This window comes from Cololabis saira, chromosome 9, assembly GCF_033807715.1.
Source record: "Cololabis saira isolate AMF1-May2022 chromosome 9, fColSai1.1, whole genome shotgun sequence".
NCBI classification, from domain to species: domain Eukaryota; kingdom Metazoa; phylum Chordata; class Actinopteri; order Beloniformes; family Belonidae; genus Cololabis; species Cololabis saira.
In genome coordinates, this window is record NC_084595.1 from 22967265 (window position 1) to 22986676 (window position 19412).

A 19412-nucleotide genomic window follows, 5' to 3' on the forward strand; every position below is an offset into this window, starting at 1 on the left:
AAAACAAAAAGCTCTAAATTACTTTAGAAAGGCTCATGGCATGGCTAGAGGCAATATCGGTCAGTCTACCAATTCATATGTCTCAATAACTGTTGGATGGACTGTCAGAAATTCTATACTCAAATGATGAATCCAGGTGATTTGGTGGATCCACAGATTTTTCCTCAGGGGCCCTCAGCAATCAATATTTTCACTTTGTATAAATTATAGCACCACATTTGCTGAATTTACTGGCATAAGCTCTCTGAATAGGGATTCCTAATAATGATTACAAAACTGCTGTTTTTATTTGACTAAAACGTGTGTGTCCACTGTCACTACAGGCTCCATGTTCCCTGCATACAGACCATCGGACACTGTCTTCAAGATTACCTTCTGGCTCGGCTACTTCAACAGCTGCATCAACCCTATCATCTACCCGTGCTCTAACCAGGAGTTTAAAAAAGCTTTCCAGAGTTTGCTTGGAGTTCACTGTTTGAGAAAAACTCCCAGACTGCACCAACATCATGTAAGTCAAAGTCAAACACAGGGCCACAGCCTCAGTTTAAGCCTCGACAGCAAGGGGGCTCCCTGCAGGCTCAGCCCCTCCTCCTCTGTAGCTCTGTCCAGAACTCCTTCCTCCAGGAATAGCGGGGAATGGAAGGTCTTTTCCGGGGGACCGGGAAGACCCGGGTCAACCAAAACAAGCGGAGCTAAAGTGGCCAAACTCTGCAGTAAAAGCCTGCACCAGACCTGCTGCTGCATCCTCGATGCTGAGACTCCCCCACAAGAGACCCCTCCTGTCAGAGACGTTCCCACCATTAAAATACACCAGCTTTCCCTTTCAGAAAAGGGGGAGCCTGTATAACCACTGTAATCATTCAACTATTAGATATGACTCTTCTTCAAAGGTCAAAAATTATAATATACTTAATTTTTCTCCTTTAGAACCATGTCTGCTTTTCAGATATCGCTGCTTTGATATAATTATGTCACTTTGTGTTTTATGGATCGGAGCTCATTAAACATATATAGCTATTTTTAAGATAGCTTTTTTAAATACTATAATGTAGAGATATTTGAAATATGGAAAAACCAAAATATACTAAACCCCTCACCTGATGTGTAACAACTAAGGAAGATATTTCTAGATGTTTGCTTACGTAATGTTAAACAAAGTTGTCATAAGTGTATTAAAGTGTAAGAAGGTTGACTCTAAGATCTCAGAAGATATTTAAAAATACTGATGCTCTTGTTGTCCCGCTGTTCCATTTGTGTTCATGTTGGGTACTGATCTGTACACAGTGAAAACCGAGGGACCTCGCTTACTTTGTGTCATTTACAATAAATCCTTTGGACATATTTCCAAGAAAGGAATGGTCAAGACATATTTTGGTGTTCAAATATTATTTATGCGGATTGTTCCTTTTCATGAGTTGATTCACAGGATATATTGCCCCTCAAAAATTGCAGGCCGGATCATCTACACCACATTCCCACAATTCCATGTACCTCGGAGGAAAGCCAGATGGACGTCTTAATATACTTCTGGGGAATTTTAACTGACCTTGTGGTTGCTGGCCTCAATCCTGATCGACCCCAAGCCTCTTAAAAAAAACACCAGATTTGTCAAGATTAGTCTCACACAGTCTTGGACATTCTTCTCTCAGGCCGCACTACTTTTTCTGTTTCCGATCATTTTTAAATATATCATCTACAAATATAGCGCTGAGTTTTCCCTCAGCCTTCGTCGGGCCTCCAGTGTGTGGGTACTTTTCAGTGAAGTCCAAACCAAAAGGTGAGAAACTGAGTGTGCTTATAGTGAGAATTCAAGACTGCCTTCACAGTTGCATCAAAGGGCAAGAGGACAACTGCTGCCAACTGTATCGATTTATTTCCTCCTGGCTACTCCCTCTGTAGCACCACGATGCACTCCCTTTCAGATGTGGGCGGAAGGAGATGCAGTCAGCATCGTTAAGTCAGCCTTCCCCTCTCCACGTTAAGTTCAGTTGTAGAAGTGGAGTCGACAGCTTTCCCACAGGGGAGGGATAGCTGCGGCAGAGCACGTGACTGTCCTCACTGTCATTGACTGGCATGTCTGTGAACCTGTGAATCTCACCATTTCAGCACGGATGCCATTAAGAGGAGAGCAGCCAGGTCTAGCAATAAATTACAGATGGTACAGATGACCTAATTTGCTTCTCCCTGTTTTGTCTCTAATTATAGAAAGTGGTGTGATTATGAACACGACATCAGCCAAAAAGTACCTGCGTGCAGTACTTTATAAAGATCTATAATCTTCCAAATGCACTAGCTGGAATGAATACCATAATTAGAATGGCTGCTTTGTCACACTCAGTCGCCAGCGTTTATCCAGCAGAATATTTTTTTCATCTACGGTACATGGTCTACATCAGCTGAATAATCCTTGTAGTGTAGTGTAGTATTAGCTCTATTAGATTTCTGAGCCCACTTTCAATGATACTAAGAGTTATATTCTTAATGCTTTGTCTATTAATATGGAAGACTCTGCGTGTCATGACGGATCAATTATGTGAGGGAGTGTGGTCCTATAATAGCAGTCTGCATTAGTAGACTGCTATTATGCTGGGGCTGCTGGTGACTCATGTTTTCAAACTCCCCCCAACAGGCTTTAGCCTTGTAAGACCTATCTGATGCCCCCCACCCCCCCCACCGCCCAAAGCTTTCATTTGTGGGTTAAAATGTTCATATTATAGGATTCCCCTCTCTGGCTTAATCAGCGCACTCATCATGTCAAGTCCTAATTGGACAACTGTCAAATATCCAAGGGCTTCACTCCAACTCTGCTGATGTGTGTCATGTAGCCCTTGTCTTGATCTGTCTGTTTTACTGGGAGACTTGTGTAGAAAATTAAAATGCTGATTTTATACTGACAGTGAGCGCCACAACTCTGCACCTCCACCTAGTGTCTCCCTGTAGTCACTCCCTCCACTCACTCCTGCTTGGAAATGTCACCTCTGCAACGTCTTCAGTTACATTATTATATAACCAAGATAATATATTTAGATTATATACTGTACATATAAATATATATATATATATATATATATATATATATATATATATATATATATATATATATATATATATATATATATATATATATATGTCTTCACTTACATTAGTGATAGAAAACAAACAAAACAAAACAACTGTCAATTTATATAGTTGACTAAAATGTTTTTATGACCAGGTAATGTCTTCATATACTTCATGAGCCATGTCATAACCCAATGGAAAGTATCAAACTTACGTCTTCATCTCACTTGTTGAAATATGTTACTGCAGAACTTTGCTTAGTTTTTCCATTTCATGGTTTTGAAACAGCATTTGATTCATGTTGAGCTCTTGATCATGGCAACATCTTGATTCTTTTCCTTTTCACTCTCCAGGTTATATATATGCTTGCGTGTTTGGCATTGTTGCTCTGTTACAGACCCAGGCAAACCTCAGCCGTCCCATAGATGCCCTCAGACTAGACACTAGGATACTCTGGTGTAAAAGAGTTCATGGTCGACTCCATGACTGCCAGGTCCCCGGGGCCTGTGGCTGCAAATCTAGCTCAAATCATCACTCCTCCACCCCCATGTCTAACATTCATTTTTGACATGTTTGTCCAAACATGATGCTGTGCTTTACCTTTTTTATCTGGTCTAATCAGTCCAAAGGACATTTTTCCAGAGGTCATGTTGTTCGTTCATATGCAATTTTGTATGCCTTAAATGTGCTGTCATGCTGTTTTTAGAGAAAAAACACCTTCTCCATGCAACTTCATTTGTATTATTGTTTGATCTTTTTTCGAGCAGTTTTGGAGCCCGACCCGAGATTGCTGATGCAGCCACTCCTGGGAAGATTTGCATCTAATCTGAATTATTCCACTTCTGAATGAAGTAGAATGTATAACAGTGGACTCCTATATGAATAACATCGAACCTTTTCCAGATTGATGGGCAGAAAAATACATTATCTTTCTAATATCACTATTGACATATACGGATGGGGGGATGGTAGTGGCTACAGAGGTGGGCAACCTTAATTGCTCCCCGGGCGAAATGGTGTCTTTGTTCTCTCAGATGTAAGTCACTTTGGATAAAAGCGTCTGCTAAATGACAGTAGTAGTAGTAGTAGTAGTAGTAGTAGTAGTAGTAGTAGTACTGGTGGGACTCACGCTTGCTGTGCATTGGATCTGAGTGCACTTGATAAGCAGCAACTCATTACTTACTTTCTTATCGTCTAAGAAAGTGAAGCTGTAATGGGGTAATCTTAGTCTTCGTTTCGGTGAATAATGACATGGTGTAATGTATCATGTGTTAATTGAATCTGAAGAGGGTGAACTTTATTTGAAAAGCAAGATTTTACTAAAAACATGCCTCTTTGACACATGATACAATATTTTGTATATTATTGTATCATTGGAGAGACACTCACTGTCAGTGATTTTTATTCATAATATTATCAATATTATATCCATATCACCTGAAAATCTGAACAATGGTTGTAATGATTTGAGTCCAAGTTCTCTTTATCTCAATCTGTGCTTTTCCTCTTTTTATCGTAAATGACAGAAAAACAGAAGATCTAAAACAAGAACTGTAAAAAAACAAGGAAAAAATTCACTGCAAGAAAATCACTGACATGACTGCAGTTTATCAGGGACTGTGTGATGCATATTCCCCATTCCTAACTCTGAAATACAGAAGGTAATGTGGATTTCCAACTCAAAAAAGCTATGAGGTATTTTTGTCCTGTTTAACATGTAAACATTTAACATTTTATTACGAGATGGGATGGTTTAAATGAAGGTCTGTTTTTTAGTCATGTAGAATTCAGTAAGCTTAATGGAAAATCCCCAATAACTCTAATATATTAATTAAAACCCTTGTGACTCCATCCATCCATCCATCCATTTTCTATACCAGCTCCGTCCTTTGCAGGGTCACGGGGGTCTGCTGGAGCCTATCCCAGCTCATTACAGGCAAAAGGCAGGTCTGGGCAGGCTGCCAGTCCATCGCAGGGCCACATATACAGTCACTCACACCTATAGGCAATTTAGAATCATCAATTAACCTACTGCACGTTTTTGGACTGTGGGAGGAAGCACCCGGAGGGAAACCACACAAGCACGGGAGAACATGCAAACTCAACACACAAAGACTCCCAGGCCAGGGAGTCAAACCAGGAACCTTCTCGCTATGAGGCAACAGTGCTAACCACTAAGCCACCGTGGTGCCCCGCTTGTGACTCATTATGCTTAATTAAATGTAATATGAAAGGATGTCAGTTTCCAACGTGCAATCCCATCAGCTTCAATGTGCCTCAACACCGACTCTAGGTTTATAAAACTCTCCTGTAAGCTGGGATCCCCATCTTTCAATACACATTCAGTGGTTGGATGCTGTTGGTGGTGGACACTTTCCTGCACAAAAGCATCTCCCACGTTTAGTTGGACTACAGTCCAATCACAGCAAGTGCTGCATATCAGGATTCAAATTCTGTCCACAAGGATATAAAAGTTACTTTCAGTGAATAAGTAGACCTGGTCCACATCAGCAGAGAACCACCAGATCTCTTCTCAACAGGGTGTGAAGGTTTACATTTTTCACTTGTCTTTATTCCCTACAAGTGCTATCGTTCTCTGTTAAACCATTTGGAAACTAGAGAGTTGACTCATTGAATTAAAAAATAAATAAAAATGCGTGCCAAGAGATTTATTTTGATTTTTTATTATTGTAATCCACTTAAGTCAACACAGAGCTCAAATGCTGACAGGGTCATGATTACCCCCCAAAACATACATGAGCAAGAGTTTCACACCAGGTGGAAGAGGGCAAACGACAGAGCTCAACATTACAACTCAATAACCATTTTCTAGAATGTTCCCCGAATGTAAATCACTTCACATTATACCTTTGCATACAAAAACCTACACTTGACAAGGCAATGAGGAAGAAATAATCCAGTGTTTGGCTGTGTGGCTGCACAGATCTGCATGACTGACAACCTGTAGTGGTTTTTGCTGAGCAGTTACTACCTTAAGTGACTCTGGTGATTGTGAATTTGGGCAAGTAGAGGAAACAATATACAGTATCTATAGTACTTCATTCACAACACTAACACCAAGAACAGTGAACACACCATCGGCACACTGTGAGGGATTTCATATACATACAGAAGCATTTTTCATCAGGTCTCCAAAAAAAAAAATCATTGTTTCACTTCTTTAGAGAGCCTTCATAGATACAGTGTGCTTTCAATTTCTTACAGAACAGGCAGGAAAGTCACTCAATTCAACACATGCCCTAAAACATACAAACAAAAAGTTGCAAGCGCACATATACATTTACCATTTGATTTGTTACAGGTGCAAAACAATTTATGTCAAAAGTTGGTAAATGGTGACTCTTGCCTGGCTGCTATTATTACAAAGCTTCCATGGCTGCAGCGTGGGTGTCGACATCATCTGCTCATAAAAAGGAAAGCTCATATAGCACCAGGTGCAGAGAGGTTGTCGGCAAAACCTTCTATTGAATTTCATCGTGGCATCCACGTGTTTCCAGAATGACATACGCCAGTCTGATTAGTGAAGGCCTGTTGTCTTGACAACCTTTCAAAAAACACGGGGGGAAAAACACGATGATGAAACAAGGGAAAAGTTTCAAATTTCTCCAACAAAATGTCAAGAGTCAGCCATTTCTATCCCTCAGTGTCAGGGCAAACTAAGCTCTGAATGAGCAGTTTAACCCCAAAGTACCCTCTTTTTCCCTTTCAGTGCAGTTAACATTTTTTAAATGATTTCATTAAAGATAAAACATCAATTAAATATAAAAAAGAAGGAATAACAGCTATAACACAAAAAAGACATGGGTGAATTGCTCATCTGAATACTGTTACAAAAACAAAACTCAAATAAAAGTAAAAGGTGTTAAGAGAGTCTGAAATAATATTTTGGTGTAATCTTTTATGGAGAGTATTATGACGTTTCTACATCAACAATGTTGTGTTGTTTGTGTTAATACAGCCCTGTAGGAGTTCACCAGCAAGAGATCTACTTTCAACTGAAGGTGGCAATAAAACAAAATACCTGGGACATAAGCAAAAAGTATACATGTAAACAACCACTACCGCTAAATATCAGGGAACTCCATCCTCTGTTTACTCATTTTCCAGCTTTCCGACACAGGGCAAATTCACAGTTTAAACATGTATTGCAAAAATTATACAATAAGGTGTAAACAAACAAATTTATAAATTACTAAAATCAGAGAAAATGATGTCAAAACCAGAGAAAAAGTGGCTTGAATTCACTTGATCCTTCCTCAATACGGGAATATGGCAGGAAAGGTGAAACAAGGAATAGTGCTTTTGTATTTCTGGAATAAGGTGACGTGATGGTGGTGTGTGAATGGACAGATGGAGGTGCAGGGGAAGTCAGAGGTCATGATGGATGTGATGAAACATTGGTAACTATGGCCTCTGGTGCCGTGCCACCCTGCACCCCAGCTCAGTGGAGGAAGTGGCTTAGCCAAGGCTGGTGATATTTGCTTTTCCACCAGGGGGCGCCACAATGCGTTGAGTGTTGCGACGAGGAATGTTGTCATCAACCTGGGCACCTTGAAAATCAAAAATACCAATAGAAAAATGAGCTCTCTGATTTATCTCACAGAGATGAAACTTGTGTTTTCACTCACCAGACAGACTGAAGCCTGATTGGTGAAGGTTGCGCACAGGCTGCTGAGTAAGTAGCTGCTGCTGTTGCTGCTGCTGCTGCTGCTTGGCAGGGGACGTCTTCACTGAGGACACCGTGGACATCACCTTGGGAGTCACAGTCACCTCACACACTGGCCCATCGTACTGGCCCCTGGGTACTCCTCGCAGCTCTGTCAGCTAAATGAATGGCAAATACATGAGACCAAAAGCTCCTCACTAGAGTAGTGAAGGATTCATACTTCCCTTCTCCTCCCTGTCTAAAGCCGGGCAGACACTGCGCGATTGTCGGCTCGTTTTGAACTGATTTTTCCACTTGTGCGACTATTTTTGGGATCGGGCCAGATTTCAACCCGATTGTTGGTCGTGCCTCGTGCAGTATACGTGGGGTAACGACGAGAGATTAACACCTCACGACGAGCTCTCGATCACGAATCACGTGCTCGCAAGAAAATCAAACATGTTTGAAATCCTGGTCGCTCCTCGTGAAGGTATCGCACAGTTGAAGCAGCTACGACGCGATTTGCCTCATCCTTTCGCAGAGAGCATGCGCAATCTCTGATGTCACGTCAAAAACTATTATTTGTAGTTTAAGTGTTGCAAATTCACATTACAAATCATGTTTTAATAGCAGAAAAAAAGACCGTATTTCCCACGTCTGCCCAGCCAATTCCTTGTCCAATCACGACTTTGTCTAATCTTTTTTCATTTATCGCCACACAGAATGGCACAAATTGCCAAGGCAGCGCGTTTGTTTTTGCTGAGCATCTTCGGTGTCTCCCACTTCGGGGTTCCTCCTCTTCCACTTCTTTTTGACGTTGCAGTTCCACACACAGAAGTCCGACGTGAGTCTTATGAACGTATAGTGTGAGCAGACGGGTCGCATCAGAGCATCGGGACGTACAGTGTGAGACCATTACTCGTGGGCTGCAAACTTTTGAACTCAGCGATCTAGTCGTGCAGTTTGAGATGGGGCTGAATCAAACAATTTAAAATATTGCACAGTATTTGCCCAGCTTAAGAGAGAGGAGAAAGGGTACATCTCAGAGGTACATCTATCTGAACTGAAAACACACCCTGCTGCGCGCCTTTATCCTCTTGTACACTTGGTCGGGGAAGGGCTTACGGCTGATGTAGCGCCCACATCCCTCAGTGGTGTGAAGGCTGCCCTCTTCCAGCACAATCTTTCCCTGGCTGATCACCACCTGAGGACCTCCGCGTACTTCGGTCCCCTCAAAGATGTTATACTCAACAGCCTGCAAGAAGAAAAGCTTCAATCAATTGCCAGATACATGAGTTCACTTTGCATCAGAGCAGGAGTGCATGATGGCAGCCCCTCACACTCCAATAACACAAATAAATTGTGGATCAAGACAAAGAGAGAATAATAAACCATTGCACCAGGTTGTGATTCTTTGCAGAGATGATCTTATTCATATCTGGGTCCCATAACACAAGGTCAGCATCTGATCCCACAGCAATACGGCCTTTGCGGGGGTACAAGTTGAAGATCTTGGCTGCATTTGTGCTGGTCACTGCCACATACTGGTTCTCATCCATTTTCCCAGTAACCTTTTTGAACAGGACAAAAAACATACACAACACGCCAACAGCTAAACATACACAACGATATGTGATGTTTTGAATATTTGCTAATATGTGAAGAGATACATGACACTCACCACGCATTTGTCCCAGATTATGGACATCCTCTCCTCAGTGCCATTGGTGCCCTCTGGGATCATGGTGAAGTTGTCTTTGCCTACAGCACGCTGAGAAGTGCTGAAAGTGCAGTGAGCACTACCAGTCACCTGCAAATCCCCACTTTATAAGAAAAACAAAAAAAACAAGACAAATATATTTTACCCCATACTGTAAATGCAATATGTGCCATTTTTCCTCAATTACAATCATGAAAACTGCAACACTGATTTGGTATATTTAATATCAATGTATTAAAGCAGCACAATGTAACTTTCAGCTTTTGTTGAGTTTGGCGGCTCCTTTGGAAAAAAGCGGTAGTGCTTTACCAGAAAGAACACTACGTTTCCCATGAGCACCAGCGTGTACTGCCGGAAAACTCCTGTCCCCGTCGCGTGCATTTGTTTGGATAATTAAATAAGACGGGACGGACTTTCAAAACTACTTTTCTGTTTTCAGCAGTCGTTTGCAGGATGGATAGCGGAGAGGTAATGTATCTATTTTTGGCTAAACAATATACAGAGCAGAGCATAAACAGTATACAGAGCAATTTCATCATGGAACACTCTTCCTTTAAATATTAGGAGCATTCCAAACAAGAAATCATTTAAAAAACATGTTAAGTCATTTTTTAGATTGGAGAGTTAATAGTGTTATGTTTTCATTTTGGGAACTGTGATTTATTCTTTTCTTTTTCTTCTTTTCTTCTCTTTTTAATTGCAATTTGATCTGTGTATGTTTTGTAACTGGAATTGTATGTTATTGTGTATTGTTATTTATATTGTACTTTTTAAATAGGACCCCAGGAAGACTAGCCTGGCGTTTGTGCGTCGGCTAATGGGGATCCTTAATAAACATAAACATAAACATAATATACCGTAATATGACGATGTTGAAAATCACTAAGTTCAACTTGGTTTTATTAGTGAAGTCACCCTCGCCCCCCTGTGCTGTTTCAGCCAGATAATGCGCCCCAAACTACAAACGTTTTTTAGAGGGACTTCGTCATAAATCAGTAGTCAAACATACTTACTGACAAAATAAAAAAATACTTTATAACCTGTGAATAACTGAATGCCCATTCCTTATATATTGCAGATCAGCCCTGCACAATTTTACAGTTCTCAGGAAAAATACTAGAACCCAAGACGAATCCCCTGTAACATTCTAATTTTGATTCTTATTGAACATAGAACTCTACATTTACATTTGTATCATAACAATTTTGTCTCTCTTGTCGGACATCCCTCCTCGTCTTTCATCTCACGCCAGCGAGTGAACGCCGGGCCAATGTTTATTCTTGTCCGGGCATTTTTATTTTTTATTTATTGTTTTTTATTTATTGTTTTTTGTCCGGGCATTTAACTTGTTACTCTCCCACTTTCCTTTTTTTCGCCGATAAAACTTTTATTTTCTTCGTTTTTTTCGCTGCTTCGGCCATGATACCAGCTTCTGCGGAGCTCTGCGCTCCACGCCCCGCCAAGCTTTCGTCTCGACTACGAATCGGGAAGGAGGGGGAAGTGACGTATGCCGTAAAGCAGTCAAAGTCGTAAAAATGTGTAGTTTTTTAGTGTGGCAGGGTTCCTACCATGCACCTCAAAGTTACATAGTGCCAGTGAAGGCGATACAGACCCCTCAGACCATGACAGAGGTGTCATTAAACCTGTTGTAAGTTGATGTACCATCACAATGACTCTGGAAATATGATATTAAGGTGGAAAAGTTACATAGTGCTGCTTTAAGTCCCCGCAAAAGCTATTTCAAAATGCATATTGCTTTCCAAAAGTAAAGCAAGCAGGGTAAAAATAAAATGCTGCAGACAGCAGTAACACATCAGTAATCAGTGGGTTCCAGCTATCGTTGAGTCCTACCATGACAGCAGAGAGCTGAGGTGGTCTGGAGTGGTGGGATCAGGACTCAGAGGTGGAGAGGTGACAAAGGTTGCTGCCTTGGCCCAATTCTTACTCCAGTAATGAGTACCGTCTGTGCCCAAGCTGGCAGATATGGGCTCTCCGTAGACAACAGCACCTGCATGAGCAAAAATGTGAATGACTGCAAAGTAGAGGAATCCTGTATACGGGCAATAGGAATGGGCGATATTTTACCGTTCACGATAAACAGTCAAAAAAATTCCCCACGGTAAGAATTTGTCATCTCGCGGTAAAAACTAAAAATCGACGCAGAACCTACGGCGTAGGCTCTGCGTCGATTTAACGCAGAACCATAAATCAGCCTTAACAAACATGGCAGAAGGCGGATCTGAGAGCGAGGAGCTTGTTATTAAACGAGGCTCCAGCTCCGTTATCTGGAACTGGTTTGGATTTAAAAAGAGAGACGAGGAGCCAACATCTATTATATGCAGAGTTTGCAAAAAAACAGTGAGTGCAAAGGATGGCAATACAAGTAATTTATTATAAATTTTACATTATATATTATTATATATAACATATTATTATATATAACAGCTGCTGCTGAGGTCTCCACCAGAGTGGTGTAATAATTGGTTTAGTTTAGTAGCATTTAGTATTCTTTTAGAGCAGTGTTTTGAGAGCTCCAAAGACTGAATGTGGTGATGGATTTGTAGTTAAAAAGATGGAGTTGAATTGGTATTTTTTTTATCGTCATTTTTATCGTTATCGGGATAAATGCCAGAAATTATCGTGATAAATTCTTTAGTCCATACCGCCCATCCCTAACGGGCAGATGGAAAAAAAAAATTTCCCCTTACTTACCCTTTTTCCTGGAGAGAGCAATGACGTCAGCAGCACTTTTGCTCATCACCTTGGTGATGTACAGGGGACAGTTGGTCTGATTGGCTACAGTGACAGAGCGATTGACCGCCTCAGCCTCCACCTTCAGACAATGACAGGAACAGACAGAGGTCAGACACATGGACTTCTGTTCTTTTGGAGATTATATTCTGGATTTTAAGTGTTGCCTCCGTTGAGGATTACCTCTTCTGGACGGCTGAGCACATGACCTTCAGGACCAGTGATCCCCAGCTCTAATATGCGCCTTTGCTCCTACAACATCCCCACAAGAAAAACATGACATGACAAGTAACGAGTGCTGACAGCTGAGATCTGACTCGGTAGCTCTATTACCTCCGCAATGATGTCCCCGTTCTCAGCATGCACCTGTGCAATGGCTCCAAGATCCCTGATGACACTGAACACCTCATAGATCTACGAGAACACAATACCAATTACCCACCAGACTTCTAACAGCCTGAAAAACATATGCTGTGACAGGCTCCCCAGCAGAGATCCCGCCAACGCTGACCACAAGCCAAGCATACCTCAGAGTCAGAAAGCTGGAAAATATCCTTATAAGCCAAATAGACCAGGAAAGAGTTGACACCTAAAGATAGAAAACTTATGAGAGAAAAAAGTCGAAGGTGGAATAAAGAGAGCAAAAGAGGGAAAACCCAGAGCGAAGGAGAAAAGTAAAATCAAAAGGGACAAACATTACGGAGCAGAAACACTGAGTTATTGGTTTTCGTTGTTTTTCAGTCAGTGAGAGAGGGTTGATTTTTCCCATGTGAGATCTGGCACCCACAAACGGTTATCTTGCCTACATACCATGATCCTTCACAAGCGTCTCCATCTCCTCCTGAGTGCCCCTGTTCCACTCGGTGATGTCCACATGAAGAGAGTAGTCGCAGCAGGACTTGCTATCGGCCCACTCTCTCCACTGTTTGAAAGCAGCAACCAGGCTAGAACCAGGTTCTGGCACCACATGGTCAACTACGGAAAAATAAACAAGCCGGATTTTTCTCTCTACATGCAAGACGATAAATTAAATAATTGCTTTCACGACAAGTGCATTGCAGCTTTATAATAGCGGGAAGGGCTGGGGATCGATTCAAATATCAAGAATCAATTCGATTCCGATTCTTAAGATTCAGAATCGATTATCACGCTTTGATTTGATCCAATTCGATTCGATTGATTTGGGTTACTGTTAATAAAACAGTTTTTTCAGCTGTTGCATGAATTATATGACTGTCTAGTTATGCAACATATTAATACTAGTATTATATCGAGATTCAACAGCAAGTATTGGCAGCTAATGATGCTGTAAGGACCAATCAGCTCCCAGAATGCTGATATAACTGCTTTCAGAAACATCGTGTGGGTCAGAATTATCAAACAGATCCAGGGCAGCAAACAGGGGACGAAAGAAATCGCTTTTATTTTTTCCCCATTTATGAGAATTTGGTTTTTAACATTTATGCAAATGTAACCCCAAGACAGTATATAAAGCAAAGAAATATAGACAATTTATGCAATTATAACTGAAAATTTTAATGTTTTCATACCTTTAAACATATTTAAAGGCAAAAAAATGGCACCAGTTATTCTCGTGTCCAACAAAATATTCCTTTTTTGGGCATAAACAAAAAAGTACCAAAAGTTGTAATGTAATGATGAAAAAAAACACAAACATTTTTATTTTTTTTTAAATCGATCTTTAGACATATGAATCGATTTTTAGGAATTAATATGAGAATCGATTTAAAATCGGAGAATCAATCATTTCAACACAGGCCTAGCGGGAACAAGACAACAGGGTTTTTAAGTAGTAGAAACACAAGCAGTACATACTGATCATGGTTGTGCCCCCGGCCAGGGCCGCCCGAGTGCCCTGGTAGAAGTCGTCTGCTGCCACCATGCCCCGGTCGGGCATCTGGAATCGGGTGTGCACATCGATGCCCCCAGGCATCACCATTCCCCCGTGTGCCTCTATGATCTTAACTCCCCCAGGAACGATGAGATTGTCTCCTATTTGCCTGACAGAAACAAAAGCAAAATAAGTAGAAATAAATGAAAAGGAAACCTGTGACACTCTACACTGCGTTTGGAACCACAGCGGTAAGAGCACTCCTGGGCTGCAATTTCAAAGACACAAAAAAAAGAGGCATAGTTAACCTTTAAGATGAGCTTACTTGATGACTCCATCCTCCATGTAGATATCAGCCAAGAAAGACTGATCATCGTTCACTATCTTTGCTCCTTTGATGAGGAGGCGGTCACTCTGAAAGGAGAGGACATTATTTTAAAACACCCATATGTTATTTCTTTTCTTAGCTTGAGATAATCAGTTGTTGTTTTAATCCCCAACAGCACTATTTTACAAAAGAAATGACAGCTTAATTTCACCTATTTCAAACAAAAAATACCTTTCTAAAAAGAGAAGAACCTTGGATTGACCCAAGTGATTGATTTAGCTTAGATTGTTCAGAGGAGTCAGCAAACCCCCCATTAAACAAGAAAGACTGCTTAAGTTACAAAATGGCGATCATATTACTTTTATAAATCATGAATTCATTCACCCAAACTGCCATCCTTTGAAAATAATGTTCAGGATTACTCTAGCCTTTTTATTTCCACAAACCCTACTCCGAACGGAGACAATCTTTCCTCACAAATAAGAGCAAAGACTCTTAAGTGGCACAATGAGCTCCAACTGAATGAGATGAAAGGAGAGCCTATAGGTTGGCCCACTTATGCTGCCGACATTCTGGGGCCTCTAAAGAGGGCAACGGGAGCTAATGAAGGCAAAGGTTGTTTACTGCAAGCTTCACACCTGGAAAATACTTGGATTAATATCCAGAATGTGTGGACATGGACAATGGGAGTGAATGAATGCATTAGGTGTACAGTAGAACAGGGGCGTCAATTGGGTATGGCAAGGTATGGCAGCCGCCACAACTTTGCTTCAAGGGTTAAATGTAAATGTTTGTTTTTTAAATACATTTATGTAATAACTACAAATGCAAATAAGAACAACATGATCGATTTCACTAGTTATTATACACTGCAAAAACTCAAAATCTTAACAAGAATATTTGTCTTATTTCTAATTAAAATGTCTCATTTTTAGTCTAATTTTTTTTTTTTAAATCTCATTACATTTAAGAAAAGACTCAAAAACAACCATTTTCACCTGTTTCAAGTAGATTTTCACTTAAAATAAGTAGAAAAATCTGCCAATGGAACAAGATTGTTTTGCTTGTAATGAGAAGATAAATCTTGTCCCACTGGCAGATTTTTCTACTTATTTCAAGTGAAAATTTACTTGAAACAGGTGAAAATGGTCAAATAACAAGTTTTTTTTCTGGTGATGACTCTTGTCTTAAGTGTAATGAGATTTTTTGACTAAAAATGATACATTTTAACTAGAAATAAGACAAATATTCCTGGTAAGATTTTGAGTTTTTGCAGTGAGCGAGACTGCATTTGAAAAAGTTCCAATTTTCTTGACCACACAGATAAGCTACATAGCAGACTTCTGTGATGAGTATTTGCTGGACGTGTTGATTGATACTCTAGTTAAGTTCTGTGACTCGTAACCTTGCCATACCTTAGCTTCCACTGAATTGACGCCACTGCAGTAGAAGCCGGGATGAAGTTGACATGATCTTGTACACTACTGCTCTGTCATGAGTGGGCCATATAACTAAAGCAATGGGTCCACTGAAGTGGCGCACCTAGTGCAGCATTTTGCAGCAAAGACTAGTTTTTATGGCTCGCTAAAGGACGGAGTCAGGAAGCAAAGAACATAAAGTGCATATGCAGCACGGTTAAAATGAACCCTGAGATCTACAGTCACTGAACTGAGCAGATTACTGCGAGCTGCTTGTACATCATGCCAAGAGTCGAGCAGTCTTCAGTATAAATCTAAGCACAACTATAAATACACAGAGCTGAACTGAAGTTTAAAAGCTACAAATTTCTAAATTAATACAGTTTAATAAAACAGTTTGGTAATTAATCCTCTTTTCTTAAAGGTTCAAAGGGAAAAAGGGAAAAAGCAGCCTCTATATAGAGTGTATGTACAATAAGAAATGTTGTATGACTGTATGAATGAGCGACCAAGAAACACATTGTAAAATTATTTGTAGAATTTGAATGAAGATAAAAAGGGTTCTATATAAATGCACACCATTTAAAATCCATGTAATAAAGGAGACCTATCATGTCCTTTTTTTTTTTTCCTCAATATCCTAGTGTCGTAATGAAATCTCAGTGACATATTCTGGTGAAATAGCACAAAAGCTCTTTTAAAACTAGACATGTATAACACTGTTCATAACGGCAGGTTTTAGGAGGGCTGGAGTAAGCATCTCAATTCCACTTCTTTGGGTTGGGCCTCTTTTAAATTAGGTGTTCAATCTTATTTTCCTACTCACTTCGCGAGGTACAACAAATGCAGCAAGATGTGAACTTTGAGGAGATAATGATGTGGCGGCTGGATAATTCTAATCTAATCTGAGTTTGTGATGTCATAGTATCCTGCAAATGTGAACAGCTCACGGCACAAATTCAGGTGGCGACAAACAAGGTTGTGTTACACTGGAATGTATTTGAGTTTGCAGTCACTTAAAATACCCCAAAAACGCTGAATATTTTCTTTTCTTTTAAATGTGTGCCCTTGCAGGCCTTGGATACTGCTGCGGACTTGCTGCTGTCAGCCTGTTATGTCTGCGCGTTCACAACCCCGGCTGGGCCTCTGGGAGACCCAACAACCACCTAGACCACCTCAGGTCTCTGGATTTGACAGACTCTTGTTTAAAAAACGGGGGTCTGCTGACCCACTTACTGAATACATTTTACTCCTCCTAGCTATCAATAATTCACTTTACCATCGTGTACACAGACATGAATGAAGTAAAAGCAATGAAGGATTAATCCCTCTAAATTACCAATATTTAAAAAATGTGGGTAAGGGCCACTGAAGAGGGCAGACAAAGTTATTGCAAGAGGATGAGAATGATGAAACTTGTGCTACACCCTAAAGCCTGAATTATGGTTCTGCGTTGAATCGACGCAGAGCCTACGCCGTAGGGTACGCAGCAGCGCGCGTACACTACGGCGTATGCTCTGCGTCGGTGTAACGCAGGACCATAAATCAGCCTTAACGGGAGGATGCTGATGAGAATGAGGAGGATATGGAGGATGGGGAGGAAGAGGAGGAGGAGAGGTAATAATGGCAGCTACAGAAGCAAAGAGCTGCTCTTTATGTGCATTTAGAACAATATTACCAAAGCTCCATGATTTGTTAAAGAATCTAACACAGATGGGTTATTTTGTTTCTTACTGATCCTTTTAAAAGGTGGAGCTGCAGCCGAGCTGATGAATATATATATGCTGGCTCTGCCTCTTAATTATAGGGGCGGCACAGCACGCTCAAATATCAACTGGATTAAAAAAAGATGCGTACATAAAAACCAGAATACTCACTGTAATGCGGGGGATGTTCTTCTTTCCTTGGTAACCGGACATTTTGAAGCTCGGTGTGACACAGCCTTCTGCCTTTGGGCTAACGTGAGCTAGCGCGACGAGAAAACCTGCCAATGAAAGGATGAATGGATGCTCCGCAGGGCGCTCGGTCGACGAGAATATCTGCAAATATACTGTATATCTGCGGCGACTTTGGTTTGCACGGTGCCGTTTAACAGATGGTGTTAAATGAGAAGGGATGCCAATGCCTTTGATGGTCCCTGACAACCACACAACCACCAAGAAGACTAACGGGCCACAAAGAGATACGGCGCATGCGCACTGCCCCGCCCTGCTCAGCTTCTCATCCCTGTTTCATTAAGGCTGATTTATGGTTCTGCGTTAAATCGACGCAGAGCATACGACGGTGCGCATCGCCGCGTACCCTACGCCGTAGGCTCTGCGTTGGTGCAACGTGGAACCATAAATCAGCCTTTACTGATGCTCTGCATCCAGTTTCATGAAATAGTTCGGGGGTAATTCATCGTGACAGGTCAGCATCCTAGTCCTACAAAAGGTTATTTGGGTGCCATAGAGACAAATCTAAAAATAAGTAAATAAGGCATCTACATTTTGTGCATCTAACCCTACCGCAGGTCCTTCATCCCCACAGCCATCAGACTTTATAATAACAAACTGTAGCCACCCGAGTGCAATAACCTGTCTCTTTGTAAGTGCAATAACCTTTGCCCACTAAATACCTCACGTATTTTTGCACATGTAAATATTATCCGTTTTTTTGTGTTTACTATTTTTTTTTGTACATTATAAATTGTTCTACATTTTATATTGATCTTTTTTTTAATTATTTAGCTATTTATTGGTTATTTCTCTTTTAATTTTTTGTATAAACCGTTGAGCGTGTATGTGTTTGGCTGGGAGATCAATAAAGTCTTCTATTCTATTCTATTCTACGAGACGCTTGGCTATACAAAAGCAAATTTACAAACGAAGAACACATTTGATGAACAATGTAGTGTCTTGCTCACATACGTATGTCAGCATGTGAATTGAGAAACAGAAAACGTAGCAAAAACTATTCATGTCTGAGTTAATACCATTTTAGGGATGTTACATATTTTTGATACAGATTGTTAGCGTTTGTTGCCTTCTTTCCTTCTGAGAACTTGTCTTGTTTGGCACTTTTGTTGTGTTTTCTGAATTCCCAAATGTAATTTTTTCCAATTTGATAGCAATCAGACTCTCACTTTACTGGTGTACTGAATGTGGGAATAATATCAGTTGTATCTTTTGCTGCTTATGAGAAAGAATGTTTCATCTGTGAAATAAAGGGGAAGGGGAAAATATTCTGTTTGCAATCAGCTGATCAGACATTTCTCATGGAACACGTTACTAAAATGTGACAGTTGATTGATACCATATGCAAATAAGTGGGATTAGAAGTCACATCCAATAAATGCTCCTTCCCGATATGTTTGCTGTTCATAAAGCAGTGACCCTTATAATTTTAGGCCTTTGATTAAAAACAAAAGTTGTGCAATCAAATGTGAGGCTAGAAATTTCCAATGACTCCCTCTCATCTTATCAAGAGGGGCAACTCTGTCAACTGTAGAGCTGCTCAGAGGTTCGTTATAGAAACAATGAGCTGCATCCATGTATGTACAAATCCAGAATTTAACAAGAGTGGAAAAATACATATCTCTCAGCAGGTGTAAACGTCATAGATGCATAAAAAAAATC

General features: G+C 40.6%; 2 protein-coding genes across 2 annotated transcripts in view; one reads left to right on the plus strand and one right to left on the minus strand.

The window, feature by feature from the left end:
* adra1aa (adrenoceptor alpha 1Aa) overlaps positions 1–1339 on the plus strand; it is a 13797-nt gene extending 12458 nt beyond the window's left edge. The window contains exon 3 of the mRNA XM_061729930.1: positions 324–1339. Coding sequence (XP_061585914.1) covers positions 324–847 — 524 coding nt within the window. The 3' untranslated portion in view covers positions 848–1339. The remainder of the gene's footprint in view (positions 1–323) is intronic.
* Positions 1340–5728: 4389 nt separating this feature from the next.
* On the minus strand, positions 5729–17974 carry dpysl2a (dihydropyrimidinase like 2a). Its single transcript, XM_061730851.1, has 14 exons — positions 17673–17974; positions 14375–14463; positions 14034–14218; positions 13008–13172; positions 12725–12786; positions 12531–12611; positions 12381–12449; positions 12159–12279; positions 11298–11454; positions 9408–9549; positions 9127–9297; positions 8802–8981; positions 7710–7905; positions 5729–7631 (listed from the first exon to the last, which is right to left on the minus strand). The coding sequence occupies exons 1-14, from the start codon at positions 17712–17714 to the stop codon at positions 7540–7542; spliced, it is 1752 nt and encodes a 583-aa protein (XP_061586835.1). The 5' UTR covers positions 17715–17974; the 3' UTR covers positions 5729–7539.
* Between the last annotated feature and the right edge of the window lie 1438 nt (positions 17975–19412).